A 27,973-nucleotide genomic window follows, 5' to 3' on the forward strand; every position below is an offset into this window, starting at 1 on the left:
CTCCCACAGTGCGGCGCTCCCTCAGTACTGCCTGTAGTAATTATGGCCATAAAAATACAAATCAAGCATTGTGGTTCATTTTGAGAAGGATGGAATTCAGAAGCAAAGAAGTTATGTTAAAGTTGCAGCTAACCTTGGTTAGACCACACTTGGAGCACTGTGCACAGTTCCGGTCTCCATTTACACAAAGGAGAAGGTGCGAAAAAGGATTTACAAAAATGATACCAGAACTGAGAGGTTATAACTATCAGGAAAAGCTGCACAGGCTGGGGGTTCCAGGAAAAGAGAAGGCTGAGGGGTGAGCTGATTGAGGTGTGTAGATTATGAAAGGGTTCAATAGGGTAGACGTAGAGAAGATGTTTCCACTTGTGGGGGAGACCAGAACCAGGGGCCATCAATATACGACAGTCACTAATAAATCCAATGGGGAATTCAGGAGGAACATCTTTACCCAGAGAGGGGTGAGAATGTGGAACTCACTCCCAAAGGGAGGGGTCGAGGCGAATAGCAGAGATATATTTAAGGGGAAACTGGATGAACACATGAGGGAGAAAGGAATAGAAGGATATGGTGATGGGGTGAGATGGAGAGGGGAGGGAGGAGGCTGGTGTGGGACATAAACCCCGGCACGGAGCGGTGGGACATAAACCCCGGCACGGAGCGGTGGGGCCCAATGGCCTGTTTCTGGGCTGTAAATACTTTGTAGATTGACCTTAATCTCCAACTGGCCCAATGACCAGCAATGATATAAACTTCCTCTTTTCTGAGTGGTTCTGTACTTTGTAGAATTAAGACACTTTTGGCAAGAGAGGAGGATGTCACAACGCACAGCCAGCTCCTAGAAACAGCAACATGATAAATGAGCAGATACTTTTTTTATAGTTGATGTTGTTTGAGGGATAAATATTGGAGAACTCCCCTCTGCTCTTCTTCAAAATGATGGTCGTGGGATCTTTTACATTCCACCTGAGAGGGCAGACGGGGCCTTGGGTTTAATGGCCCAAATGAAAGACAGCACCTCCGACAGTGCAGTGCTCCCTCAGTACCGCCCCTCCGACAGTGCGCCACTCCCTCAGTACTGCCCCTCCAACAGTGCGGCGCTCCCTCAGTATTGCCCCTCTGACAGTGCGGCGCACCCTCAGTACTGCCCCTCCGACAGTGCGGCACTCCCTCAGTACTGCCCCTCCGACAGTGCGGCACTCCCTCAGTACTGCCCCTCCGACAGTGCGGCACTCCCTCAGTACTGCCCCTCCGACAGTGCGACACTCCCTTAGTACTGCCCCTCCGACAGTGCGGCACTCCCTCAGTACTGCCCCTCCGACAGTGCGGCGTTCCCTCAGTACTGCCCCTCCGACAGTGCGGCGTTCCCTCAGTACTGCCCCTCCGACAGTGCGGCGCTCCCTCAGTACTGCCCCTCCGACAGTGCGGCGCTCCCTCAGTACTGCCCCTCCGACAGTGCGGCGCTCCCTCAGTACTGCCCCTCCGACAGTGCGGCGTTCCCTCAGTACTGTCCCTGGTTATTATGGCCATAAAAATGCAAACCAAGCACTGGGATTCATTTTGGGAAGGACGGAATTGAAAATCAAAGAAGTGATGTTAAAGTTGCAGCTAACCTTGGTTAGACCACACTTGGAGCACTGTGCACAGTTCCGGTCTCCATTTACACAAAGGAGAAGGTGCGAAAAAGGATTTATGAGGATGATACCAGAACTGAGAGGTTATAACTGTCGGGAAAGGCAGCACAGGCTGGGGGTTCCGGGAAAAGAGAAGGCTGAGGGGTGATCTGGTTGATGTCTTATGAGCGAGAGATTATGAAAGGGTTCAATAGGGTAGACGTAGAGAAGATGTTTCCACTTGTGGAGGAGACCAGAACTCGGGGCCATCAATATACGACAGTAACTAATAAATCCAATGGGGAATTCAGGAGAAACTTCTTTACCCAGAGAGGGGTGAGAACGTGGGACTCGCTCCCACAGGGAGGGGTTGAGGTGAATAGCTGAGATACATTTAAGGAGAAGCTGGATAAACACATGAGGGAGAAAGGAATAGAAGGATATGGTGATGGGGTGAGATGGAGAGGGGAGGGAGGAGGCTGGTGTGGAACATAAACCCCGGCACGGAGCGATGGGACATAAACCCCGGCACGGAGCGGTGGGGCCCAATGGTCTGTTTCTGGGCTGTAAATACTTTGTAGATCGACCTTAATCTCCAACTGGCCCAATGATCAGAATTATAGAAACTTCCTCTTTTCTGAGTGGAAACAACAGGTCTTGCAACAGGTCTTCATAGAATTCAGACACTTGTGGCGAGAGAGGAGGATGCCACAACGCACAGCCAGTTCCTCCAAACAGCAACGTGAGCAGATCATTATTTTTTAGTTGATGCTGTTTGAGCGATAAATATTGGAAATCTCCCCTGTGCTCTTCTTCGAAATAATGGCCGTGGGATCTTAGTCATACAACCTGAGAGGGCAGACAAGGCCTCGGGTTTAATGTCTGATCTGAAAGACGGCCCCTCCAACAGTGCGACGCTGCCTCAGTACTGCCCCTCCGACAGTTCCGTGTCTAGCAGCTTGTGAAGGAGGCCCTCATGGCCAATCCCCATAACAAAAACGTCCCGCAATGCCTCGTCAAGATATGCGCCAAAATCTCACGGCGCCGCGAGTCTCCTGAGGTCCGCAGCATATTTGGTGACATCCTGGCCCTCAGGTCTGCAGTGATGGTAGAATTTGTATCTGGCCATGAAGATGCTCTCCTGTGGTTTCAACTAGTCACGAATGAGTGCGACCAGCTTCTCATATGACTTGTCCCTGGCGCTCGTGGGTGCCAGAAAATCCCTGATGAGCCGGTAAACCTCATCGCCACAACTGGAGAGCAATATCGCCTTATGCTTCTCTCTCAGTGCATCCGTGTGCCCCGTCAGGTCGTTTGCTTTGAAGTAGTACTCGAGCCTTTCCGTAAAGGCCTCCCAATCATTGCCCACGTAAAATCCTTTAGCGAGCTCAGAGCAGCCATAGTTGCGTGGAGTTCATCCGTGTCCTCGTTGCCAATGTGGTGTATGTAGCATAGAAATCACTGACTCCACATGGTCTGGTGTTGATCTAACTGCTGGGACCTTAGTCCTTTATTGTGTAACTCCAGAGTGCCTCTTAGGTGTGGTGGGCAGCCTTTTATACTCTGTCTTGCAGGTACTTTCAGGTCTCCCACCACAGCGTCCTCTGTGGCGCACCATTGTACTTATACATTTAATGTACCTGGACAATACATAACATGGAGCACCATGCACAGTTCTGGTTGCCATATTACAAAAATAGAAAGTGCTCAAACAATTTACAAGCATGATGCCAGAACTGAGAGGATATAACTATCAGGAAAGGCTGCACAGGCTGGGGTTCCGGGAAAAGAGAAGGCTGAGGGGTGACCTGATTGACATCTTAGGAAACAGATATTATGCAAGGGTTCGATAGTGTAGACGTAGAGAAGATGTTTCCGCTTGTGTAGGGAGACCAGAACTAGAGGCCATCAATATACGACAGTCACTAATAAATCCAATGGGGAATTCAGGATAAACTTCTTTACCCAGAGAGGGTGAGAATGTGGAACTCACTCCCACAGGGAGGGGTTGAGGCGAGGAGCAGAGATACATTTAAGGGGGAAGCTGGATAAACACATGAGGGAGAAAGGAATAGAAGGATATGGTGATGGGGTGAGATGGAGAGGGGAGGGAGGAGGCTGGTGTGGAGCATAAACCCCGGCACGGAGCGGTGGGACATAAACCGCGGCACGGAGCGGTGGGACATAAACCCTGGCACGGAGCGGTGGGACATAAACCCCGGCACGGAGTGGTGGGGCCCAATGGCCTCTTCCTGTGCTGTAAATACTTTGTAGATTGACCTTAATCTCCAACTGGCCCAATGTTCAGCAATGATATAAACTTCCTCTTTTCTGAGTGGAAACAGCTGGTCTTGCAATGCTTCTGTACTTTATAGAATTAAGTCACTTGTGGCGAGAGAGGGGGATGTCACAATGTACAGCTAGCTCCTACAAGCAGCAACATGATAAATGAGCAGATCAGTTTTTTTTAATTCATTATGTCTGAGGGAAAAATATTGTAGAACTCCCCTCTGCTCTTCTTCGAAATAATGGCTGTGGGATCTTTTACATTTCACCTGAGAGAGCAGACGGGGCCTCGGGTTTAAGGTCTCCTGTGAAATACGCCGCCTCCAACAGTACTGTCCCTCTGACAGTGCAGCACTCCCTCAGTATGGACCCTGATAGTGCGGTGCTCCCTCAGTACCGCCCCTCCGACAGTGCGGCACTCTGTCAGTACTGCCCCTCCGACAGTGCGGCACTCCCTCAGTACTGCCCCTCCGACAGTGCAGTGCTCCCTCAGTACTGCCCCTCCGACAGTGCGGCACTCCCTTAGTACTGCCCCTCCGACAGTGCGGCACTCCCTCAGTACTGCCCCTCCGACAGTGCAGTGCTCCCTCAGTACTGCCCCTCCGACAGTGCGGCACTCCCTCAGTACTGCCCCTCCGACAGTGCGGCGCTCCCTCAGTACTGCCCCTCTGACAGTGCGGCGCTCCCTCAGTACTGCTCCTCCGACAGTGCGGTGCTCCCTCAGTACTGCCCCTCTGACAGTGCGGCGCTCCCTCAGTACTGCCCCTCCGACAGTGCGGCACTCCCTCAGTACTGCCCCTCCGACAGTGCGGTGCTCCCTCAGTACTGCCCCTCCGACAGTGCGGCGCTCCCTCAGTACTGCCCCTCCGACAGTGCGGCGCTCCCTCAGTACTGCCCCTCCAACAGTGCGGCGCTCCCTCAGTCCTGCCCCTCCGACAGTGCGGCGCTCCCTCAGTCCTGCCCTTCCGACAGTGCGGCACTCCCTCAGTACTGCCCCTCCGACAGTGCGGCGCTCCCTCAGTGCTAACATTAGGGGAGCGTCCGCCTGGGATTATGGAGCTCAAGTCTCTGGAGTGGGGGCTCGGACGCACCTCCTTCTGACTCCGAGGCGAGGGATAGAGAGCGCTGAAACCACTGAGCCACACTGACAGCGTAGTGTGGACAGCAAGTGAGAATGGGATAATTATTGGCTATGTTGCTTCCCCTCCTTATCCCGATACCTCAATTGTATTTTCTGCCCTGCTGTCTGTCCCTATGAAGAACACAAGAAATAGGAGCAGGGATCGGCCATTCGGCCCCTAGAGCCTGCTCCGCCATTTAATAAGATCATGGCTGATCTGATCTTGGCCTCAACTCCACTTCCCCGCCCGCTCCCCATAACCCTTCACTCCTTTATCGCTCAAAAATCTGTCTATCTCCGCCTTAAATATATTCAATGGCCCAGCCTCCACAGCTCTCTGGGACAGACAATTGCAAACATTCACGAAAAAAATTCCTCCTCATCTCAGTTTTAAATGGGCAACCCTTTATTCTGTAACAATGCCCCCTAGTTCTAAATCCCCCGCGAAGGGAAACATCCTCTCTGCATCCAGCCTGTCCAGCCCCCTCAGAATCTTATACATTTCAATAAGATCACCTCTCATTCTTCTAAACCCCAATGATTACAGGCCCAACCTGCTCAACCTTTCCTCATCCCTTCATCTCCGGAATCAACCTCGTGAACCTTCTCTGAACTGCCTCCAATGCAAGTTTATTCCTCCTTAAATAAGGAGACCAAAACTGTACACAATCCTCCAGGCGTGGCCTCACCAATACCCTGTGCAGTTGTAGCAGGACTTCTCTGCTTTTATACTCCATCCCTCTTGCAATAAAGGCAAATAATCCATTTTCCTTCCTGATTACTTGCTGTACCTGCATACTAACTTTTTGTGTTTCATGGTCCCTCTGAACTGCAGTAATTTTGTAATTTCTCTCCATTTAAATAATAATTTGCTTTTTTTATTTTTCCTGCCAACCTCACAATTGCCCACATCATACTCCATCTGCCAAATGTTTGCCCACTCACTTAGCCTGTCTATATCCCTTTGCAGGTGTTTGTGTCCTCATCACAACTTGCTTTCCCACCCATCTTTGTATCATCAGCAAACTTGGCTACATTACACTCGGTCCCTTCATCCAAGTCATTAATATAGATTGCAAATAGTTGAGGTCCCAGCACTGATCCCTGTGACACCCCACTAGTTACTGTTTGATAACCGGAAAATGACCCATTTATCCCGACTCTCTGTTTTCTGTTAGTTGGCCAATCCTCTATCTTTGCTAATATATTACCCCCAGCCCCGTGAACTTTTATTTTGTGCAGTAACCTTTTATGTGGCACCTTATCGAATGCATTCTGGAAATCCAAATACAGCACATCCACTGGTTCCCCCTTACCCACCCTACTTGTTATATCCTCAAAGAACTCCAGAAAAATTGTCAAACATGATTTCCCTTTCATAAAACCATGCTGACTCTGCTTGATTGAATCATGCTTTTCCAAAATGTCCTGCTACTGCTTCCTTAATAATGGACTCCAGCATTTTCCCTAACTGGTCTATAGTTTCCTGCTTTCTGTCTGCCTCCTTTTTTAAATAGGAACATTATATTTGCGGTTTTCCAGACCGCTGGGACCTCCCCAGATTCCAGTGAAATTTGGCAGATTACAACCAATGCATCCACTATCTCTGCAGCCACTTCTTTTAAGACCCTAGGATGTCAGGCATCAGGTCCAGGGGACTTGTCCGCCTTTAGTCCCATTATTTTACCGAGTACTTCTTCAATAGTGATTGTGTTAAGTTCCTCCCTCCCTATAACTCCTCGATTATCTATTATTGGGATGTTTTTTGTGTCTTCTACCGTGGAGACCGATACAAAATATTTGTTCAAAGTCTTTGCCATTTCCCTATTTCCCATTATTAATTACCCAGTCTTATCCTCTAGGGGACCAACATTTACTTTAGTTGTTGGCCCTGAAATTCTGGTCGAGCTCTTCCCGCGGGCAAACGAAAGAAAAAGAGAAAAAAGATGCGCACTGACCTGTTGCTGTTGCGCCCATTGGAACTTCCGAGCCTGAGGCACGTGAGCAGGCCGGGAGCTGGAGACCGCAGCCAATCAGGTTTAGTATAGATTCTCATTGATAGTGATAGGAGTTCCGTAATCCCGAAACTCCTATTACTATGAATGAGAAACCCCCCCACAAACACCCAAAACACAATAAAAAATAGAAAAGAAACTACATATTTAACATTCATTTAAATTAAAGTTGTTATAAAAAAATATTTTCCTGACTTTTAAAAAAGTTTTTTAATTAAGGCATAAAATAAACCTACTCTAGTTAACAACAAAATGTGTTTTTATAACTTTTATTTTCAAATGTTTCTGTCTATTTTTAAACACTTGCACCTGTAAAAGCAGGCTATACACCTGCTTTGTCAGGCGCAAGATTGTAAAGGACATTTGCAAGGCAAGACATTCGTAAATATCGGAAATCTTGTCCTGCAAGTTTCCTCGCTCCCGAGATGTGTTGGATCTGCCAAGCCAGAAACTTGACAGATCGGAAATGCCGGTTTTCAGGGCATGCACATTGCGCGCTGAAAACCGGCTTTTCCGATGCCTTCCCGGATCCGTAGAAACTTCGTACGGACCCGGGACGTCGGAATTTCAGGGCCAATCTCTTCCTTTTTATATACCTGTAGTAGCTCTAACTATCTGTTTTTATATTTCTTGCTCGTTTACTCTCATAATCTATCTTCCCGCACTTTATTATTTTTTTAGTCATCCTTTGCTGTTTTTTAAAAGTTTCCCAATCTTCTGGCCTCCCACTAATCCTGGCCACATTGTCTGCCCTTGTTTTCAATTTCATACCATCCCTTACTTCCTTAGTTAGCCACGGATGGTTATCCCTTCTCTTACAGTCTTTCCTTCTCATTGGGATATATTTTTGTTGAGAGTTATGAAATATCTCCTTAAATGTTTACCACTGCTCATCAACCATCTTGCACTTTAATCTATTTTCCCAGTCCACTTTAGCCAACTCTGCCCTCATACCTTTGTAGTCTCCTTTATTTAAGCTTAGGACTTTGGTTTGAGATCCAACTTTCTCACCCTCCAACTGAATTTGAAATTCAACCATGTTATGCTCACTCATTCCTCGAGAATCCTTTACTTGGAGATCGTTTATTAATCCTGTCTCATTACACAGGACCCGATCTAAGAAAGTCTGCTCCCTGGTTGATTCCACAACGTACTGTTCAAGGAAACTATCCCAGATACACTCTATGAACTCTTCCTCAAGGCTAACCTGGCCAATTTGATTTGTCCAATCAATATGAAGATTAAAATCGCCCATGATTATTGCCGTTCCTTGCTTACAAGCCTCCATTATTTCTTGATTTATATTCCATCCAACAGTGTAGCTACTAGGGGGCCTATTGACTACGCTCACCAGTGACTTCTTCACCTTATTATTTCTTAGCTTCACCCAAACCAGTTCTACATCTTGATCTTCTGAGCCAATATCATTTCTCACTACTGCACCGGTCTCATCCTTTATTAACAGAGCTACCCCACCTCCTTTTCCTTTCTGAGTATCTTTCCGAATTGTCTCATACCCCTGAATATTCAGTTCCCAGCCTTGGTCACCTTGCAACCACGTCTCTGTAATGGTCATCAGATCATACCCATTTATATCTATTTTGTGCCTTCAATCATCTATCTTGTTACGAATGCTGCGGCATTCAGATAAAGAGCTTTTAATTTTATTTTTTTACCATTTTTCCCTGCTTTGACCCCACTTTCTGATGCACTCTTATGTTTATACATTCTGTCCCTTCCCGTCACACTCTGGATATCATTTCCCCCACTGCTACCCTGCTCTATGGCCTTCTCCTTGCTCTTTGACTTTTTAAATCCTCCTCCCACTCTATTTAATTTAAAGCCCTCTCTGCAACCCTAGTTATTCGATTCACCAACATGGTTCAAGTGAAGCCCACCCCAACAGAACAGCTCCCCCTTACCCCAGTACTGGTGCCAGTGCCCCATGAACCAAAAGCCTTTTCTCCCACACCAGCCTTTGAGCCACGCGTTCATCTCTCTGATCTTATTTACCCGATGCAAATTTGCTCGTGGCTCAGGTAATAATCCAGAGATTATTACCTTTTGTGGTTCTGCTTTTTAATTCAGCTCATACTCCCTCAGCAGAACCTCTTAGTTCTACCTATCTCTTTGGTACCTACGTAGACCACAACAACTGGATCTTTCCCCTCCCACTCCAAGTTGCTCTCCAGCCCAGAGAAGATGTCCATAACCCTGGCACCAGGCAGGCAACACAACCTTGGGGACTCACGCTCTCAGCTGCAGAGAACAATTTCTGTCCCCCAAAATTTACCACTGCAATATTTCTTTTTACTCCCCCCACTTGAATGGCCCCCCTACCACGGTGCTGTGGTCAGTTTGCTCATCCTCCCAGCAGTCCCTGCTGTCGTCCAATCATCATCTTCATCACAGAAACATAGAAAATAGGTGCAGGAGTAGGTCATTCGGCCCTTCGAGCCTGCACCACCATTCAATAAGATCATGGCTGATCATTCCCTCAGTACCCCATTCCTGCTTTCTCTCCATATTCCTTGATCCCTTTAGCCGTAAGGGCCATATCTAACTCGCTCTTGAATATATCCAATGAACTGACATCAACAACTCTCTGCGGCAGGGAAGTCCACAGGTTACCAACTCTCTGAGTGAAGAAGTTTCTCCTCATCTCAGTCCTAAATGGCCTACCCCTTATCCTAAGACTATGTCCCCTAGTTCTAAACTTCCCCAACATCGGGAACATCATCATAGGCAGTCCCTCGAATTGAGGATGACTTGCTTCCACGTCAAAAAGTTCACAGCTGTTTGAATGAAGGACCTAAAATCCCAGGTCCCAACCGACATCCTGAAGGGTGGAAGATGCCTGTGGGTGGATTTTTTTAACGTGGGGTGACCGTTGCACACCAGCCACCATACGGGGCTTGACAGAGCGAGGTCTCGGTCCAGTGGCAAGGGTTAACCAAGACGACTGGAGACCAGCTCTGCTGCACGGACCTAGTGCGCGCTCATATCGCATTGTGGGCTGGCCCCGTGCTGCCCCTGGGCCCTCGCCTCTTCTGGGCCCCAAACTCTCACCTCTTCTGGCCCCGAACTTGCGCCTCTCCCGGGCCCCGATCATGCCCCTCCACAATCTCTCACCGCTCCTTCGCCCCGATCTCGCCACTCCCGCTTTACCTGCCCATGCTCCAATCAGCGACCTGAATCTTGGCGACCTCCCTCTTCGCTGCCGTTGCTCTCCTGCTCCAGCACGTGATGCTCCCTGGAGTGGTACACCGCCACGCTGCTCCTTCCGCTCCCCGGCCTGCTCCGATGGTGCTCACAGGCTGCGCAGACTGTTGGACCAGGCCACCACACTGCTCCTGCGGCCTGCCCCAGCAGGCTGAGCGGCTCCCGGCCATCGGAGCAGGCCCTCGTCCAAACAGAGAGCAAGAATCACGTACCTGTTGATCAAGAGCAAGGGCTGAGGATCCTCCACCACTACCTCCTGGATCCCCAGACCTGCCTCACTCGTAGTCACACCCTCCTAATCCCTGACCACAGACCAAATTTGAATGAATTAGCTAAGGGGTGTGGTTGCCTTCTGGAACACAGCGTCCAGGTAACTCTTCCTTTCCCTGACGTGTCGCAGTGTCTGAAGCTCGGACTGCAGCCCATCAACACGGAGTCGAAGTTCCTCAATCAGCCGACATTTACTTCGGACGTGGTCGCCATGGACCTCAATGCGGTCAACCAGCTCCCACATGCAACAGCAGTAACACATCCCCTGCCCTGCCATCACTAATGTATTCCACTGGAGTGGAACTAAACTCATCATCATCATAGGCAGTCCCTCAGAATCAAGCAAGACTTGCTTCCACTCTAAAAATGAATCCTTAGGCGGTTGAACAGTCCAATACGGGAACCACAGTCCCTGTCACAGGTGGGACAGACAGTGGTTGAGGGAAGGGGAGGGTAGGACTGGTTTGCCGCACGCTCCTTCCGCTGCCTGCGCTTGGTTTCTGCACGCTCTCAGCGACGAGACTCGAGGTGCTCAGCGCCCTCCCGGATGCACTTCCTCCACTTAGGGTGGACTGGTCTTTGGCCCAGGGACTCCCAGGTGTCGGTGGGGATGTTGCACTTTATCAGGGAGGCTTTGAGGGTGTCCCTGTAATGTTTCCTCTGCCCACCTGGGGCTCGCTTGCCGTGAAGGAGTTCCGAGTAGAGCGCTTGCTTTGGGGAGTCTCGTGTCGGGCCATGTGGACAATGTGGCCCTGCCCAGCGGAGCTGATCGAATGTGGTCAGTGCTTCGATGCTGGGGATGTTGGCCTGGTCGAGGACGCTAACGTTGGTTAACATTTCCGCTGCCTGCGCTTGATTTCTGCATGCTCTTGATTAACGATGAGAACTAAACTACAGAACCAGTGGGAACCTGTTCAACCTTCGCCGTCTCCAGGCCAGGTCCAAGGTTACCCCGACCTCTGGCGTCGAGTTACAGTATGAGGATGATGCCTGCGTCTGCACAAATACAAAGGCTGAACTCCAAGTCATAGTCAACGTATTTACTGAAGCGTACGAAAGCATGGGTCTCACGCTAAACAGTCGTAAGACAAAGATCCTCCACCAGCCTGTCCTCGCGCATTGCACTGCCCTCCAGTCATCAAGATCCACGGCGCGGCCCTGGACAACGTGGACCATTTCCCCTACCTCGGGAGCCTCTTATCAACAAGAGCAGACATTGAGGACGAGATCCAACACCGCCTCTAGTGCGCCAGTGCAGCCTTCAGCCGCTTGAGGAAAAGAGAGTTCGAAGACCAGGCCCTCAAATCTGCCACCAAGCTCATGGTCTACAGGGCTGTAGTAATACCCGCCCTCCTGTATGGCTCAGAGACATGGACCATGTACAGTAGACACCTCAAATCGCTGGAGAAATATCACCAGCGATGTCTCCGCAAGATCCTGCAAATCCCCTGGGAGGACAGACGCACCAACGTTAGCGTCCTCGACCAGGCCAACATCCCCAGCATCGAAGCACTGACCACACTCGACCAGCTCCGCTGGGCAGGGCCACATTGTCCGCATGCCGGACACGAGACTCCCAAAGCAAACGGCAAACGAGCCAAAGGTGGGCAGAGGAAACGTTACAGGGACACCCTCAAAGCCTCACTGAAAAAGTGCAACATCCCCACTGATACCTGGGAGTCCCTGGCCAAAGACCAGTCTGCCCTAAGTGGAGGAAATGCATCCGGGAGGGCGCTGAGCACCTCGAGTCTCGTCGCCGAGAGCGTGCAGAAACTAAGCGCAGGCAGCGGAAGGAGTGTGCGGCAAACCAGTCCCACCCTCCCCTTCCCTCAACCACTGTCTGTCCCACCTGTGACAGGGACTGTGGCTCTCGTATTTGACTGTTCAGTCACCTAAGGATTCATTTGAAGAGTGGAAGCAAGTCTTCCTCGATTTCGAGGGACTGTCTATGATGATGATGATGACCCATTACCTACTCCCCTTCCTCAGTTGAATCCAGGTATCAGCTGCTGTCCAGCCAAAGCTCATAACGATCAAACAACCCACTTACTTCTGTCAGCTGAGCCTCAGTGATAACATACGCGCTTCTGAGTCATCGGTTCTCGATTTTAACATTCTGATCCTTCACCTCCTCACCCCTCCCTATCTCTGTAACCTCCTCCAGCCCCTACACCCCTCCCTATCTCTGTAACCTCCTCCAGCCCCTACACCCCTCCCTATCTCTGTAACTTCCTCCAGCCCCTACACCCCTCCCTATCTCTGTAACCTCCTCCAGCCCCTCAATTGCTCCCTATCTTTAGAACTCCAGCCCCTACACCCCTTCCTATCTCTGTAACCTCCTCCAGCCCCTACACCCCTCCCTATCTCTGTAACCTCCTCCAGCCCCTTCACCCCTCCCTATCTCTGCAACCTCCTCCAGCCCCTACACCCCTCCCTATCTCTGTAACCTCCTCCAGCCCTACAACCCTCCCTATCTCTGTAACCTCCTCCAGCCCCTACACCCCTCCCTATCTCTGTAACCCCCTCCAGCCCCCACACCCCTCCCTATCTCTGTAACCTCCTCCAGCCCCTACACCCCTCCCTATCTCTGTAACCCCCTCCAGCCCCTACACCCCTCCCTATCTCTGTAACCCCCTCCAGCCCCTACAACCCTCCCAGATCTCTGTACTCCTATAATTCTGGGCTCTCACACATCTCCCCGATTTCCATCGCTCCACCATCGGTGGCCGTGCCTTCTGTTGCCTGGGCCCCAAACTCTGGAATTCCCTCCCTAAACCTCTCCGCCTCTCTCTCCTCCTTGAGACACTCCTTTAAACCTTCCTCTTTGAACTCCTGTTTCAATATCTCCCGATGTGGCTTGGTGTCAAATGTTACCTGATAATCGCTCCTGTGAAGCACCTTGCGACGTTTTACTATGTTGACGTGGAAATCTTATAGTACTGAGTCCAATTCTGCGCGACACACTTCAGAAAGGATGTGAAGGCCTTAGAGAGGGCGCGGAGGAGATTGACCAGAATGGTCCCGGGGATGTGGGACGGCAGTGACGGGGAGAGACTGGAGAAGCCGGGGTTGTTCTCCTTGGAGCAGAGAAGGTTCAGGGGAGATTTGATTGAGGTGTTCAAAATCACGAGGGGTTTTGATGGAGTAAATCAGGAGAACGTGTTCCCCGGGGGCAGAAGGGTGGGTAACCAGAGGGACACAGATTGACGATAATCGGTGATGGAACCAGAGGGGGAGATGGGGAGAATGTTTTTACGCAGCAAGTTGTTGTGATCGGGAACGCGCTGCCTGAAAGCTCGGTCGGAGCAGATTCAATAGCAACTTTCAAACGGGGAATTGGGTAAATACTGGAAGGGGGAATGTGCCAGGGCTGTGGGGAAAGAGCAGGGGGGGAGTGGGACTGATTGGATCGTTCTGTCACAGAGCCGGCACAGCACAGGCTCGATGGGCCCAGTGGGATCCTCCTGTGCGGTGTGATTCTATGAATTCCTTCAGCAGGAGAAACAACTGGGGTGGGAGAGGGAATATCACATTCAAAATCCAGTCCAAATCCAGAAGAACAGCAATGAGCTATGGAATTAGATCAGGGAGCTGCACGATGAGATAGGACACTGTCATACATAAAGGGCTGAATGGCCTCTTTTATCATTTTAGTCATTTTTATCATTCTCACCCTTTCTAACTTGATTGATCCCTGGCTGTGAGATTGTCCTATGAGGAGAGATTGTGTAGAATGGCCCTATACTCTCTGGAGTTTAAAGAATGAGAGCTGATCTCATTGAAACATGCAAGATTCTGAGGGGATGGACAGGGTAGATGTAGGGAGGGTGTTTCCCCCCCCCCGGGCTGGGGAGTCTAGAACCAGGGGTCACACAGTCTCAGGATAAGGGGTCGGCCATTGAGGACTGAGATGAGGAGGAATTTCTTCACTCAGAGAGGGGGGTGAATCTTTGGAATTCTCTCATCAACATCATAGGCGATCCCTCGAAATCGAGGAAGACTTGCTTCCACTCCAAAAGTGAGTTAGTTCTGAGGTGACTGAACAGTTCAATATGGGGATTACAGTCTCTGTCACAGGTGGGACAGACAGTGGTTGGAGGAAAGGGTGGGTGGGGAATCTGGTTTTTATATTGTCTACCCCAGAGGGCTGTGGAGGCTCCGTCGTTGAGCATATTCAAGGCTGAGATTGATAGATTTTTGGACTCGAGGGGAATCAAGGGATCAGGCGGGGAAGTGGAGTTGAGGTCGAAGATCAGCCGTGATCTCATTGAATGGTGCAGCAGGTTCGAGGGGCCGAATGGGTGACTCCTGCTCCTAATTCATAGATTCTTTCAGGAGAATTTGATCTCAACTTGTCATCCATTATAAGCCATGTTTTCTCCCCATATTTGTTTTCATGGCATAAGGTAGGTTACACATGTGACCTCTCAAATCCTGTGATCTATTAGAAACAGAGAAAATAGGTGCAGGAGTAGGCCATTCGGCCCTTCTAGCCTGCACCACCATTCAATGAGTTCATGGCTGAACATGCAACTTCAGTACCCCATTCCTGCTTTCTCGCCATACCCCTTGATCCCCCTAGCAGTAAGGACTACATCTAACTCCTTTTTGAATATATTTAGTGAATTGGCCTCAACAACTTTCTGTGGTAGAGAATTCCACAGGTTCACCACTCTCTGGGTGAAAAAGTTTCTCCTTATCTCGGTCCAAAATGGCTTACCCCTTATCCTTAGACTGTGACCCCTGGTTCTGGACTTCTCCAACATTGGCAACATTCTTCCTGCATCTAACCTGTCCAATCCCATCAGAATTTTAAATGTTTCCATGAGATCCCCTCACATTCTTCTGAACTCCAGTGAATGAATACAAGCCCAATTGATCCAGTCTTTGATGGGATTGAAGGCAGATAAATCCCCAGGGCCTGATGGTCTGCATCCCAGAGTACTTAAGGAGGTGGCCTTGGAAATAGTGGATGCATTGACAGTCATTTTCCAACATTCCATTGACTCTGGATCAGTTCCTATGGAGTGGAGGGTAACCAATGTAACCCCACTTTTTAAAAAAGGAGGGAGAGAGATAACAGGGAATTATAGACCGGTCAGCCTGACATCGGTAGTGGGTAAAATGATGGAATCAATTATTAAGGATGTCATAGCAGTGCATTTGGAAAGAGGTGATATGATAGGTCCAAGTCAGCATGGATTTGTGAAAGGGTAATCATGCTTGACAAATCTTCTGGAATTTTTTGAGGATGTTTCCAGTAGAGTGGACAAGGGAGAACCTGTTGATGTGGTATATTTGGATTTCAGAAGGCTTTCGACAAGGTCCCACACAAGAGATTAATGTGCACAGTTAAAGCACATGGGATTGGGGGTAGTGTGCTGACATGGATTGAGAACTGGTTGTCAGACAGGAAGCAAAGAGTAGGAGTAAATGGGGACTTTTCAGAATGGCAGGCAGTGACCAGTGGGGTACCGCAAGGTTCTGTGCTGGGGCCCCAGCTGTTTACACTGTACATTAATGATTTAGACGAGGAGATTAAATGTAGTATCTCCAAATTTGCGGATGACACTAAGTTGGGTGGCAGTGTGAGCTGCGAGGAGGATGCTATGAGGCTACAGAGTGACTTGGATAGGTTAGATGAGTGGGCAAATGCATGGCAGATGAAGTATAATGTGGATAAATGTGAGGTTATCCACTTTGGTGGTAAAAACAGAGAGACAGACTATTATCTGAATGGTGACAGATTAGGAAAAGGGGAGGTGCAAAGAGACCTGGGTGTCATGGTACATCAGACATTGAAGGTTGGCATGCAGGTACAGCAGGTGGTTAAGAAAGCAAATGGCATGTTGGCCTTCATAGCGAGGGGATTTGAGTACAGTGGCAGGGAGGTGTTGCTACAGTTGTACAGGGCCTTGGTGAGGCCACACGTGGAGTATTGTGTACAGTTTTGGTCTCCTAACCCGAGGAAGGACATGCTTGCTATTGAGGGAGTGCAGCGAAGGTTCACCAGACTGATTCCCGGGATGGCGGGACTGACCTATCAAGAAAGACTGGATCAACTGGGCTTGTATTCACTGGAGTTCAGAAGAATGAGAGGGGACCTCATAGAAACGTTTAAAATTCTGACGGGGTTAGACAGGTTGGATGCAGGAAGAATGTTCCCAATGTTGGGGAGCTCCAGAACCAGGGGACACAGTCTAAGGATAAGGGGTAAGCCATTTAGGACCGAGATGAGGAGGAATTTCTTCACCCAGAGAATGGTGAACCTGTGGAAATCTCTACCACCGAAAGTTGTTGAGGCCAATTCACTAAATATATTCAAAAAGGAGTTAGATGAAGTGCTTACTACTTGGGGGAATCAAGGGGTATGGTGAGAAAGCAGGAATGGGGTACTGAAGTTGCATGTTCAGCCATGAACTCATTGAATGGCGGTGCAGGCTAGAAGGGCCGAATGACCTACTCCTGCACCTATTTTCTATGTTTCTATTAATGTACAATGTAAACAGCTAGGGCCCCAGCACAGAACCTTGCGGTACCCCACTAGTCATTGCCTGCCATTCTGAAAAGTACCCATTTACTCCTACTCTTTGCTTCCTGTCTGACAACCAGTTCTCAATCCACGTCAGCACACTACCCACAATCCCATGTGCTTTAACTTTGCACATTAATCTCTTGTGTGGGACCTTGTCGAAAGCCTTCTGAAAGTCCAAATACACCACATCAACAGGTTCTCCCTTGTCCACTCCACTGGAAACATCCTCAAAAAATTCCAGAAGATTTGTCAAGCATGATTTCCCTTTCACAAATCCATGCTGACTTGGACCTATAATGTCACCTCTTTCTAAATGCGCTGCTATGACATCCTTAATAATTGATTCCATCATTTTACCCACTACCGATATCAGTCTGACTGGGCTATAATTCCCTGTTTTCTCTCTCCTTCCTTTTTTAAAAAGTGGGGTTACATTGGCTCCCCTCCACTCCATAGGAACTGATCCAGAGTCTATGGAATATTGGAAAATGAGTGTCAATGCATCCACTATTTCCAAGGCCACCTCCTTAAGTACTCTGGGATGCAGTCCATTAGGCCCTGGGGATTTATCGGCCTTCAATCCCATCAATTTCCCCAACACAATTTCCCGACTAATAAGGATTTCCCTCAGTTCCTCCTTCTTACTAGACCCTCTGACCCCTTCTATATCCAGAAGGTTGTTTGTGTCCTCCTTCGTGAATACCGAACCAATTACTGATGGGGGTTATAGTGTGTGTAGGTGCTGGCAAGCAAACTTCTCCCTTCTTGTCAATGTAGTATGCAGGATTGCCTTACCTCTGGCGACACTCAAAAGCAGCACCTGCCAGACACTTTGCACCACAGGCTAAGCTATTAAACCGAGTTTATTCACAGAGAAGATTATTCATAGATTCAAAGCGACCACCGGTGAGATATCAGGATATATTTATTGTAAACAAAGAATTCTTTTGCAGCTGAACTCAACTTGGAGTATCAAGTAACGATCTTCGGCCGAAGCAGAAAGCAGTTTTGGACTGAGTTGTGGAAGAAAAGGTTGCCAGAAACGTTATTCTAATCTTCGTGCTCTGCAGCAAGACTAAGATAAGTTCAGCTACACTTGGGACGTCCTGTAACGTTATGTCCAAGGACGCCATGTTGATCGGATAGATGATCCATGCTGCTGGGTGAACCAAATTCCAAAAGGTAACAGAATGGTATGTTGACTTGAAAAGGTCACCATCTAGAAAGTTAACAGGGAGCGTTCTTGATGTAGATCAGCCCTTAAAGTGTAAGTGTGGCTTGGTGTTGGCTATGGCTCCGTGGGTTTAGTGCTCTCTCATCTCTGAATCCGAAGGTCATAGGTTGGAGCCCCCCCACTCCAGAGACACGAACTCCATAATCTAGGCCCACACTCACCCAGCGCCAGTTCTGAGGGAGTACTGCACTGTCGGAGGGGCAGTACTGAGGGAGCGCCGCACTGTCGGAGGGGCAGTACTGAGGGAGTGCCGCACTGTCGGAGGGGCAGTACTGAGGGAACGTCGCACTGTCGGAGGGGCAGGACTGAGGGAGAGCCGCACTGTCGGAGGGGCAGTGCTGAGGGAGCGCCGCACAGTCGCAGGGGCAGTGCTGAGGGAGTGCCGCACTGTCGGAGGGGCAGTACTGAGGGAGCGCCATACTGTCGGAGGGGCGGTACTGTGGGAACGCCACACTGTCGGAGGGGCAGTACTGATGTAGCACCGCACAGTCGCAGGGGCAGTGCTGAGGGAACGCCGCACTGTCGGAGGGCAGGACTGAGGGAACATCGCACTGTCAGAGGGGCGGTACTGTGGGAACGCCACACTGTCGGAGGGCAGGACTGAGGGAACGTCGCACTGTCGGAGGGGCAGGACTGAGGGAGCGCCGCACTGTCGGAGGGGCGGTACTGTGAGAACGCCACACTGTCGGAGGGACAGTACTGATGGAGCAGCGCACAGTCGGAGGGGCAGTACTGAGGGAGCGCTGCACAGTCGGAGGGACAGTACTGAGGGAGCACTGCACAGTCGGAGGGGCAGTACTGAGGGAGCACTGCACAGTCGGAGGGACAGGACTGAGGGAGCGCCGCACTGTTGGAGGGGCGGTACTGTGGGAACGCCACACTGTCGGAGGGGCAGTGCTGAGGGAGCGCCGCACTGTTGCAGGGGCAGTGCTGAGGGAGCGCCGCACTGTCGGAGGGCAGGACTGAGGGAACGTCGCACTGTCAGAGGGGCGGTACTGTGGGAACGCCACACTGTCAGAGGGGCAGTGCTGAGGGAGCGCCGCACTGTCGGGGGGCAGGACTGAGGGAACATCGCACTGTCGGAGGGGCAGGACTGAGGGAGCGCCGCACTGTCGGAGGGGCAGTACTGTGGGAACGCCACACTGTCGGAGGGACAGTGCGGAGCGAGCATCGCACTGTCGGAGGGACAGTACTGATGGAGCAGCGCACAGTCGGAGGGTCAGTACTGATGGAGCGCTGCACTGTCGGAGGGGCAGTACTGAGGGAGCACTGCACAGTCGGAGGGACAGTACTGAGGGAGCACTGCACAGTCGGAGGGGCAGTACTGAGGGAGCACTGCACAGTCGGAGGGACAGTACTGAGGGAGCACTGCACAGTCGGAGGGGCAGTACTGAGGGAGCACTGCACAGTCGGAGGGGCAGTACTGAGGGAGAACTGCACAGTCGGAGGGGCAGTACTGAGGGAGAACTGCACAGTTGGAGGGACAGTACTGAGGGAGCACTGCACAGTCGGAGGGGCAGTACTGAGGGAGCACTGCACAGTCGGAGGGGCAGTACTGAGGGAGCACTGCACAGTCGGAGGGGCAGTACTAAGGGACGCTGCACAGTCGGAGGGGCAGTACTGAGGGACCACCACACTGTCGGAGGGGCAGTGTTGAGGGAGCTCCACACTGTCGGAGGGGCAGAACTGAGCGAGTGCCGCTCTGTCGGAGGTGCCGTCTTTCAGATGAGACGTTAAACCCAATGTCTCGGCTGCTCTCTGAGGTAGACTTATAAGATCCAATGGGCACTATTTTGAAGAGGAACAGCGGGGAGTTATCCCTGGCGTCTTGTGGCCAATATTTATCCTGCAACCAATGCACTTAACAAAAACAGATGATCTGGTCATTATCACATTGCTGTTTGTGGGAGTTTGCTGTGTGTCAATTGGCTTCCGCGTCGCCTACATTACAACAGTGACCACACATCAAATAAAGTGGCCCATTGGCTGTGAGGCGCTTTGGGAAGGCCTGAGGTGGTGAAAGGCGCTATGGAAATGCAAGTCGTTATTTCACGTGAAGACCCCCACCACTGAACAATACCAGGGAGATAGCAGCAGGTAAGTGATCACTGGACATTCGCAAACCTCAAGGTTAGAAAAATGAGCGGTGATCTCATTGAAACATACAAAATTCTTACAGGGATTGACAGGGTAGATGCAGGGAGGGTGTTTCCCCCCCCCCGGGCTGGGGAGTCTAGAACCAGGGGGGTCACACAGTCTCAGGATAAGGGGTCGGCCATTGAGGACTGAGATGAGGAGGAATTTCTTCACTCAGAGGGGGGTGAATCTTTGGAATTCTCTGCCCCAGAGGGCTGTGGAGGCTCAGTCGTTGAGTATGTTGAAGGCTGAGATCGATAGATTTTTGGATACTAAGAGAATCAAGGGATCGGGCGGGAAAGTGGATTGGAGGTCGAAGATCAGCCGTGATTTTATTGAACGGTGGAACAGGCTCGAGGGGCCGAATAGCCGACTCCTGCTCCGAATTCTTATGCCCTTATTCTAACAGGCACTGTAGAAATGGGAGATCTTCCACGTCCATGGGAAGACGCCCCATCGCTGACCAGTACCAGGGAGATAGCAGCAAGTAGATGATCACTGGACATTCGCAAGCCTCAAGCCAATCTGGGCCGCAATTATATGTTGGCGTGGAACCCCAAGGGGCCAAACCTCCTCAGTCAACCCGCGTAACCCAGTTCCTCATTCCTCGATTGAGCAGTCTCAGGGAGACGGAGATGCAGGCCGAGGGAGGTCCACGCCCGGACCTTTCTCGCGCGAGATCGCGCTGTGCCAGAAGCGGGTCAAGCGCTCCTTACGGGCCCCGGTCCACTGCCGGGCGCCATGCCACCGCACCTTGGCGGCTCGCTGGAGGGCGGAGGAGGAGCAGAAGAAGACCAGGGGGTCCAGGAAGGCGTTGGCGGCGCTCAGCAGCAACACGTCGTGGCGCCAGGCCACGTTCTCGTGGCGGGCGTAGCCCACCAGGTGGGAGAGGTTGTAGGGCGCGAAGCAGGCCACGTAGAGGAAGAGGGTGGCGGCGGCCACCCTCAGGGCCTTGTTCCTCTTGCGCCGCGGCAGCTGGCTGCGTCCGAGAGCGCGGGCACAGCCCAGGTAGGAGCAGGTGGTGACGGCCAGGGGCAACAGGAAGAGGACCACGCACAGCTCCAGCCGCAGGGACACCACCAGGTCCAGCTGGGCGCCGGTGAAGTTCCCGTAGCAGACCGAGGCGTTGGCCGCTCCGCCCTGCCCGCCGCCCCCCGCTGCCTCCACCAGGAAGATGAAGGACACGTGACTGGCCACCAGGATCCACAGCCCGAGGCTCACTGCGCATGAGTAGCGAGGTCGCTTGTACATCTGGTACCGGATCGGGAATGCCACGCTCAGGTAGCGCCCCACGCTGAGCGCCGTGAGGAACAGCACGCTGGCATAGATGCTGCCGAAGTGGAAGATGAGGTAGATGGGGCAGTAGACCGCGGGCAGCGTCCAGGCGCCCCCCCGCGCTGACTCCGCCATCTTGATGGGCAGGAAGGCGATGAACAGCGAGTCGGAGATGCCAAGGTTGATCATGTAGATGAGGTTGGGAGTGGGCTTGCGCCTCAGCTCCTTGAAGAACACGCACAGGGCTGCCGCGTTGGAAGGCGCCCCCAGGGCGAAGGTCGTGCCGTAGACGGCCAGCGAGACGATGTCAAGGGGCGTAACCAGCCCCATCTCGGCTCATTGTACCTGCAACCAAGAGGAGAGAGGGTCATGTCAACGGCCCTTAGCGGCAACAGTCCTCCCATTGAAGCCGCCCCACACCCTCCACCCCACAATGTTCTCCTCCCGGCTTCCACCCTCCGTAAACCTCAGCCCACCCAAAACCCCGCTGCCCCCCAGTGTCCCGCTCACCCATCACCCCCTGTGCTCGCTGACCTACATTGGCTCCCAGTTAAACAACGTCTCGATTTCAAAATTCTCATCCTCATTTTCAAATCCCTCCATGGCCCTCGCTCCCCTCCTTATCTCTGTAACCTCCTCCAGACCCTGCATCCCTCCCTATCTCTAACCTCCTCCAGCCCCTGCACCCCTCCCTTTCTCTGTAACCTCCTCCAGCCCCTACACCCCTCCCTATCTCTGTAACCTCCTCCAGCCCCTACACCCCTCCCTATCTCTGTAACCTGCTCCAGTCCCTACACCCCTCCCTATCTCTGTAACCTCCTCCAGCCCCTACACCCCTCCCTATCTCTGTAACCTCCTCTAGCCCCTACACTCTCCCTATCTCTGTAACCTCCTCCAGCCCCTACAATGCTCCGAGATCTCTGCGCTCCACTGATTCTGGCCTCTTGCCAATCCCCCCCGATTTCCATCGCTCTACCATCGGTGGCCGTGCCTTCAGCCGCCTGGGCCCCAAGCTCTGGAATTCCCTCCCTAAACCTCTCCGCCTCTCTCCTCCTTTAAGATCATCTTTAAATCTGACCCCTTTGACCCAGCTTTTGGTCACCTGTCCCTAGTATCTCCTTATGTAGCTCGGTTTCTCTGTTTACGTTCCTGTCAAGTGCCATGGAATGTTTGACTACTTTAAAGGTGTTGTATTCATCCTGTATTGTTACTGTTGTAAATGGATGCCTATGACTACACTATTCTGAACCAGAAGTGAGATGATTGGTTAATTCTCCATCAATCCCGCCTGGAGACCACATTACTGCAAGTGTAGTTTCAGAAATGTGTTCATGGAGATTCCTTTTATATAGACTCTGTAGACAGTTTGCTGCAGTGCCCTGATTAAATAGATTCTGTGGACTGTTTGCTGCAGTGTGCTGATTAAATAGATTATGTGGACTGTTTGCTGCAGTGAGCTGATTAAATAGATTCTGTGGACTGTTTGCTGAAGTACTGATTAAATAGATTCTGTGGACTGTTTGCTGAAGTACTGATTAAATAGATTCTGTAGACAATTTGCTGCAGTGCGCTGATTAAATAGATTCTGTGGACTGTTTGCTGAAGTACTGATTAAATAGATTCTGTAGACAGTTTGCTGCAGTGCGCTGATTAAATAGATGCTGTGGACTGTTTGCTGCAGTGTGCTGATTAAATAGATTCTGTGGACTGTTTGCTGAAGTACTGATTAAATAGATTCTGCAGACAGTTTGCTGCAGTGCTGATTAAATAGATTCTGTGGACAGTTTGCTGAAGTGCGCTGATTAAATCGATTCTGTGGACAGTTTGCTCCAATGCGCTGATTAAGTAGATTCTGTGGACTGTTTGATGAAGTACTGATTAAATAGATTCTGTAGACAGTTTGCTGTAGTGCAATTTAAGCAGTTTATGTCGACTGTTTGCTATAGTGTGCTCATTAAATAGATTCTGCAGACTGTTTGCTGTAGTGCTGATTAAATAAATTCTGTGGACTGGTTGCTCCAATGTGCTGATTAAATAGATTCTGTGGACTGTTTGCTGCAGTTCTGATTAAATAGATTCTGTAGACTGTTTCTGTTGTGTATCTGTAAAGCATGCACTCCCATGTTCCGCCACCAGGGAGCGCATCCCCTGAAGTCCCAAGGGATCCCAGCATCCCTTGGGAGCACTGTATATAAGCCGGCCCCTAAGGCCTGTTCCTCACTCTGGAATGTCTCAATAAAGACTGAGGTCACTGTTACTTTAACCTCCCTGTGTGCAGTCTTATCTGTGTTAGGAACACAATATCTGGCAATGAGTATACGAATCCAACGCAAAGATGCAGCAAACTGTGGGCATCCTGGAGAAGTTCTCGGAGGGTGAGGACTGGAAAGCCTATGTCGAACGGCTAGACCAGTACTTTGTAGCCAGTGGGCTGGACGGAGAAGGAAGCGCTGCAAAAAGGAGAGCGGTCCTCCTCACCGTCTGCGGGGCACCGACCTACAGCCTCAATGTTTCTATAAGATCACCCCTCATCCTTCTGAACGCCAACGAGTAAAGACCCAGTCTACTCAATCTATCATCATAAGGTAACCCCCTCATCTTCTGGCTCTGGTGAAACTCACAGATAAGTCGTATGAGGAGCTGTGTACACTGGTTCGGGAGCATCTTAACCCAAGGGAGAGCGTGCTGATGACAAGGTATCGGTTCTACATGTGCCAGCGATCTGAAAGTCAAGAAGTGGTGAGCTACGTCGCCAAGCTAAGGCGACTTGCAGGACAATGTGAGTTTGATGGCTACCTGGAGCAAATGCTCAGAGACTTTTTTGGCCAGGAGACCATCCTATGAAAACTTTTAACTGTAGAGACACCAACCCTCAGTAAGGCCATTGCGATATCACAGGCGTTTATGTCCACCAGTGATAACACCAAACAAATCTCTCAGCACACATAAGAACATAAGAATTAGGAACAGGAGTAGGCCATCTAGCCCCTCGAGCCTGCTCCGCCATTCAACAAGATCATGGCTGATCTGGCCGTGGACTCAGCTCCACTTACCCGCCCGCTCCCCATAACCCTTAATTCCCTTATTGGTTAAAAATCTATCTATCTGTAACTTGAATACATTCAATGAGCTAGCCTCAACTGCTTCCTTGGGCAGAGAATTCCACAGATTCACAACCCTCTGGGAGAAGAAATTTTTTCTTAACTCGGTTTTAAATTGGCTCCCCCGTATTTTGAGATGTCCCGCTATTTCTTCCTTAATGATAGTTTCAAGCATTTTCCCCACTACAGATGTTAAACTAACCGGCCTATAGTTACCTGTCTCTTGTCTGCCCCCTTTTTTAAACAGAGGCGTTACATTAGCTGCTTTCCAATCCGCTGGTATCTCCCCAGAGTCCAGAGAATTTTGGTAGATTATAACGAATGCATCTGCTATAACTTCCGCCATCTCTTTTAATACCCTGGGATGCATTTCATCAGGACCAAGGGACTTGTCTACCTTGAGTCCCATTAGCCTGTCCAGCACTACCCCGCTAGTGATAGTGATTGTCTCAAGGTCCTCCCTTCCCACATTCATGTGACCAGCAATTTCTGGCATGGTTTTTGTGTCTTCCACTGTGAAGACCGAAGCAAAATAATTGTTTAAGGTCTCAGCCATTTCCACATTTCCCATTATTAAATCCCCCTTCTCATCTTCTAAGGGACCAACATTTACTTTAGTCACTCTTTTCCGTTTTATATATCTGTAAAAGCTTTTACTATCTGTTTTTATGTTTTGCGCAAGTTTACTTTCGTAATCTATCTTTCCTTTCTTTATTGCTTTCTTAGTCATTCTTTGCTGTTGTTTAAAATTTTTGCAATCTTCTATTTTCCCACTAACCTTGGCCACCTTATACGCATTGGTTTTTAATTTGATCCTCTCCTTTATTTCCTTGGTTATCCACGGCTGGTTATCCCTTCTCTTACACCCTTCTTTTTCACTGGAATATATTTTTGTAGAGCACTATGAAAGAGCTCCTTAAAAGTCCTCCACTGTTCCTCAATTGTGCCACCATTTAGTCTGTGTTTCCAGTCTACTTTAACCAACTCTGCCCTCATCTCACTGTAGTCCCCTTTGTTTAAGCATAGTACGCTCGTTTGATATACTACTTCCTCACCCTCAATCTGTATTACAAATTCAACCATACTGTGATCACTCATTCCGAGAGGATCTTTTACTTAGGAGATCGTTTATTATTCCTGTCTCATTACACAGGACAAGATCTAAGATAGCTTGCTCCCTTGTAGGTTCTGTAACATACTGTTCTAAGAAACAATCCCGTATGCATTCTATGAATTCCTCCTCCAGGCTATCCCGTGCGATTTGATTTGACCAATCGATATGTAGGTTAAAATCCCCCATGATTACTTCCGTTCCTTTTTCACATGCCTCCCTTGAATAATCCCTTGATTATTGCCCGCCCCACTGTGAAGTTATTATTTGGGGGCCTATAAACTACGCCCACCAGTGACTTTTTCCCCTTACTATCTCTAATCTCCACCCACAATGATTCAACATTTTGTTCATTAGAGCCAATATCGTCTCTCACAACTGCCCTGATATCATCCTTTATTAACAGAGCTATCCCACCTCCTTTCCCTTCTTGTCTATCTTTCCGAATCGTCAGATACCCCTGTATGTTTAATTCCCAGTCTTGGCCCCCTTGCAACCACGTTTCTGTAATGGCCATCAAATCATACCCATTTGTAATCATTTGTGCCATCAACTCATTTACTTTATTTCACAAGTGTTAGCAATGTTCATAAATTAACTGGAACTGTGTTTGTCAGCAGAAATGTACAGGGCAGAAACCACGAGTCTGCGACTGCCAGCAGGCCTCAAGTGACCCAAATGACTCAGAGTCCGCAACAAAGGATGAATGCAAGGTAATTCACACCTTGTTGGCGTTGTGGAGGCTTCCATTCAGCCTATTCATGCCGCTTCAAAGGGTATGTTTGCAAGAGCTGTGGAACAATGAGGCACCTCCAACGAGCTTGCAGACGAGCTGCAAGCTCTGCTAAACCTGCTAACCACCACGTGGCAGAGGAAGAGATCGCTCCATGGTGGATCAAAGCAATTTCGAGCCTCAGAGAGAGAAGGCAGATGCTGAAGTACACAGGGTGCACACATTTTTGACGAAATGTCCACCTGTAATGCTAAATGTAAAATTAAATGGATTAGCCATGGAACTGGACACTGGCGCTAGCCAATCCATCATGAGTAAAAAGATGTTTGAGAGACTGTGGTGTAACAAAGCACTCAGACCAGCCCTGAGCCCCATCCACATTAAACTGAGAACGTACACCAAAGAGCTTATCACTGTGCTGGGCAGCACCATGGTCTAGGTCACCTACGAGGGCACGATGCACGAACTGCCACTCTGGATTGTCCCGGGCGATGGCCCCATACTGCTTGGAAGGAGCTGGCTGGGCAAAATCCGCTGGAACTGGGATGACATCCGAGCGCTATCACATGTCGATGAGGCCTCATGTACCCAGGTTCTTAACAAATGTCCTTTCCTTTTTGAGCCAGGCATTGGAAACTTTTCCGGGGCGAAGGTGCGGATCCACTTGGTCCCAGAGGCACGACCCATTCAACACAAGGCGCGAACGGTACCTCACATGATGAGGGAGAGAGTGGAAATCGAGCTGGACAGGCTGCAACTCGAGGGCATCATCTCCCCAGTGGAATTCAGCGAGTGGGCCAGCCCAATTGTTCTAGTACTCAAAAGATGGCACGGTCAGGATTTGCGGCGATTATAAAGTAACTATTAATCGTTTCTCGCTACAGGACCAATACCCGCTACCTAAGGCAGATGACCTATTTGCGACGCTGGCAGGAGGCAAGACGTTCACCAAGCTCGACCTGACTTCGGCCTGCATGATGCAGGGGCTGGAGGAGTCTTCGAAGGGCTTCACCTGCATCAACACGCAGAAGGGATTGTGCATCTACAACAGATAACCGTTTAGAATTCGGTCGGCTGCAGCGATCTTCCAGAGAAACATGGAGAGCCTACTCAAGTCGGTACCACGCATGGTGGTTTTTCAGGACGACATATTGGTCAAGGGTCGGGACACCGTCGAGCATCTACAAAACCTGGAGGAGGTCCTCCAGCGACTGGATTGCGAAGGGCTGCGGCTGAAGAGGTCGAAATGCATCTTCATGGCAACAGAAGTGGAGTTTTAGGGAGAAAGATCATGGCGGACGGCACTCGGCCCACAGTCGCCA

The 27,973-nt window shown here is 50.2% G+C and overlaps 3 protein-coding genes across 4 annotated transcripts in view; 2 read left to right on the plus strand and 1 right to left on the minus strand.

The window, feature by feature from the left end:
• Window positions 1–26,601, plus strand: part of LOC139240406 (electron transfer flavoprotein subunit beta-like) — a 43,950-nt gene extending 17,349 nt beyond the window's left edge. Inside the window, exons 3-4 of one of the 2 annotated variants that reach the window (XR_011588717.1) lie at window positions 18,015–18,243; window positions 26,539–26,601. Coding sequence is in view for 1 of the 2 variants with exons in the window: in XM_070868906.1 (XP_070725007.1) it covers window positions 8,143–8,154 (12 nt within the window). In the remaining variant the exon portion in view is untranslated. Of the gene's footprint in view, window positions 1–8,142; window positions 8,281–18,014; window positions 18,244–26,538 lie in introns of those variants that run through there. The other variant, XM_070868906.1, reaches the window with a different exon arrangement.
• Window positions 1–27,973, plus strand: part of LOC139240408 (chemerin-like receptor 1) — a 311,315-nt gene that overhangs the window by 79,261 nt on the left and 204,081 nt on the right. The gene's annotated exons all lie outside the window — the stretch shown is intronic.
• LOC139240338 (free fatty acid receptor 3-like) lies at window positions 21,053–21,895 on the minus strand. Its single transcript, XM_070868808.1, has one exon. The coding sequence runs from the start codon at window positions 21,893–21,895 to the stop codon at window positions 21,053–21,055; it is 843 nt and encodes a 280-aa protein (XP_070724909.1).

The sequence above is a fragment of the Pristiophorus japonicus genome, chromosome 31 (assembly GCF_044704955.1).
Source record: "Pristiophorus japonicus isolate sPriJap1 chromosome 31, sPriJap1.hap1, whole genome shotgun sequence".
In the NCBI taxonomy this organism is placed as follows: Eukaryota; Metazoa; Chordata; class Chondrichthyes; family Pristiophoridae; genus Pristiophorus; species Pristiophorus japonicus.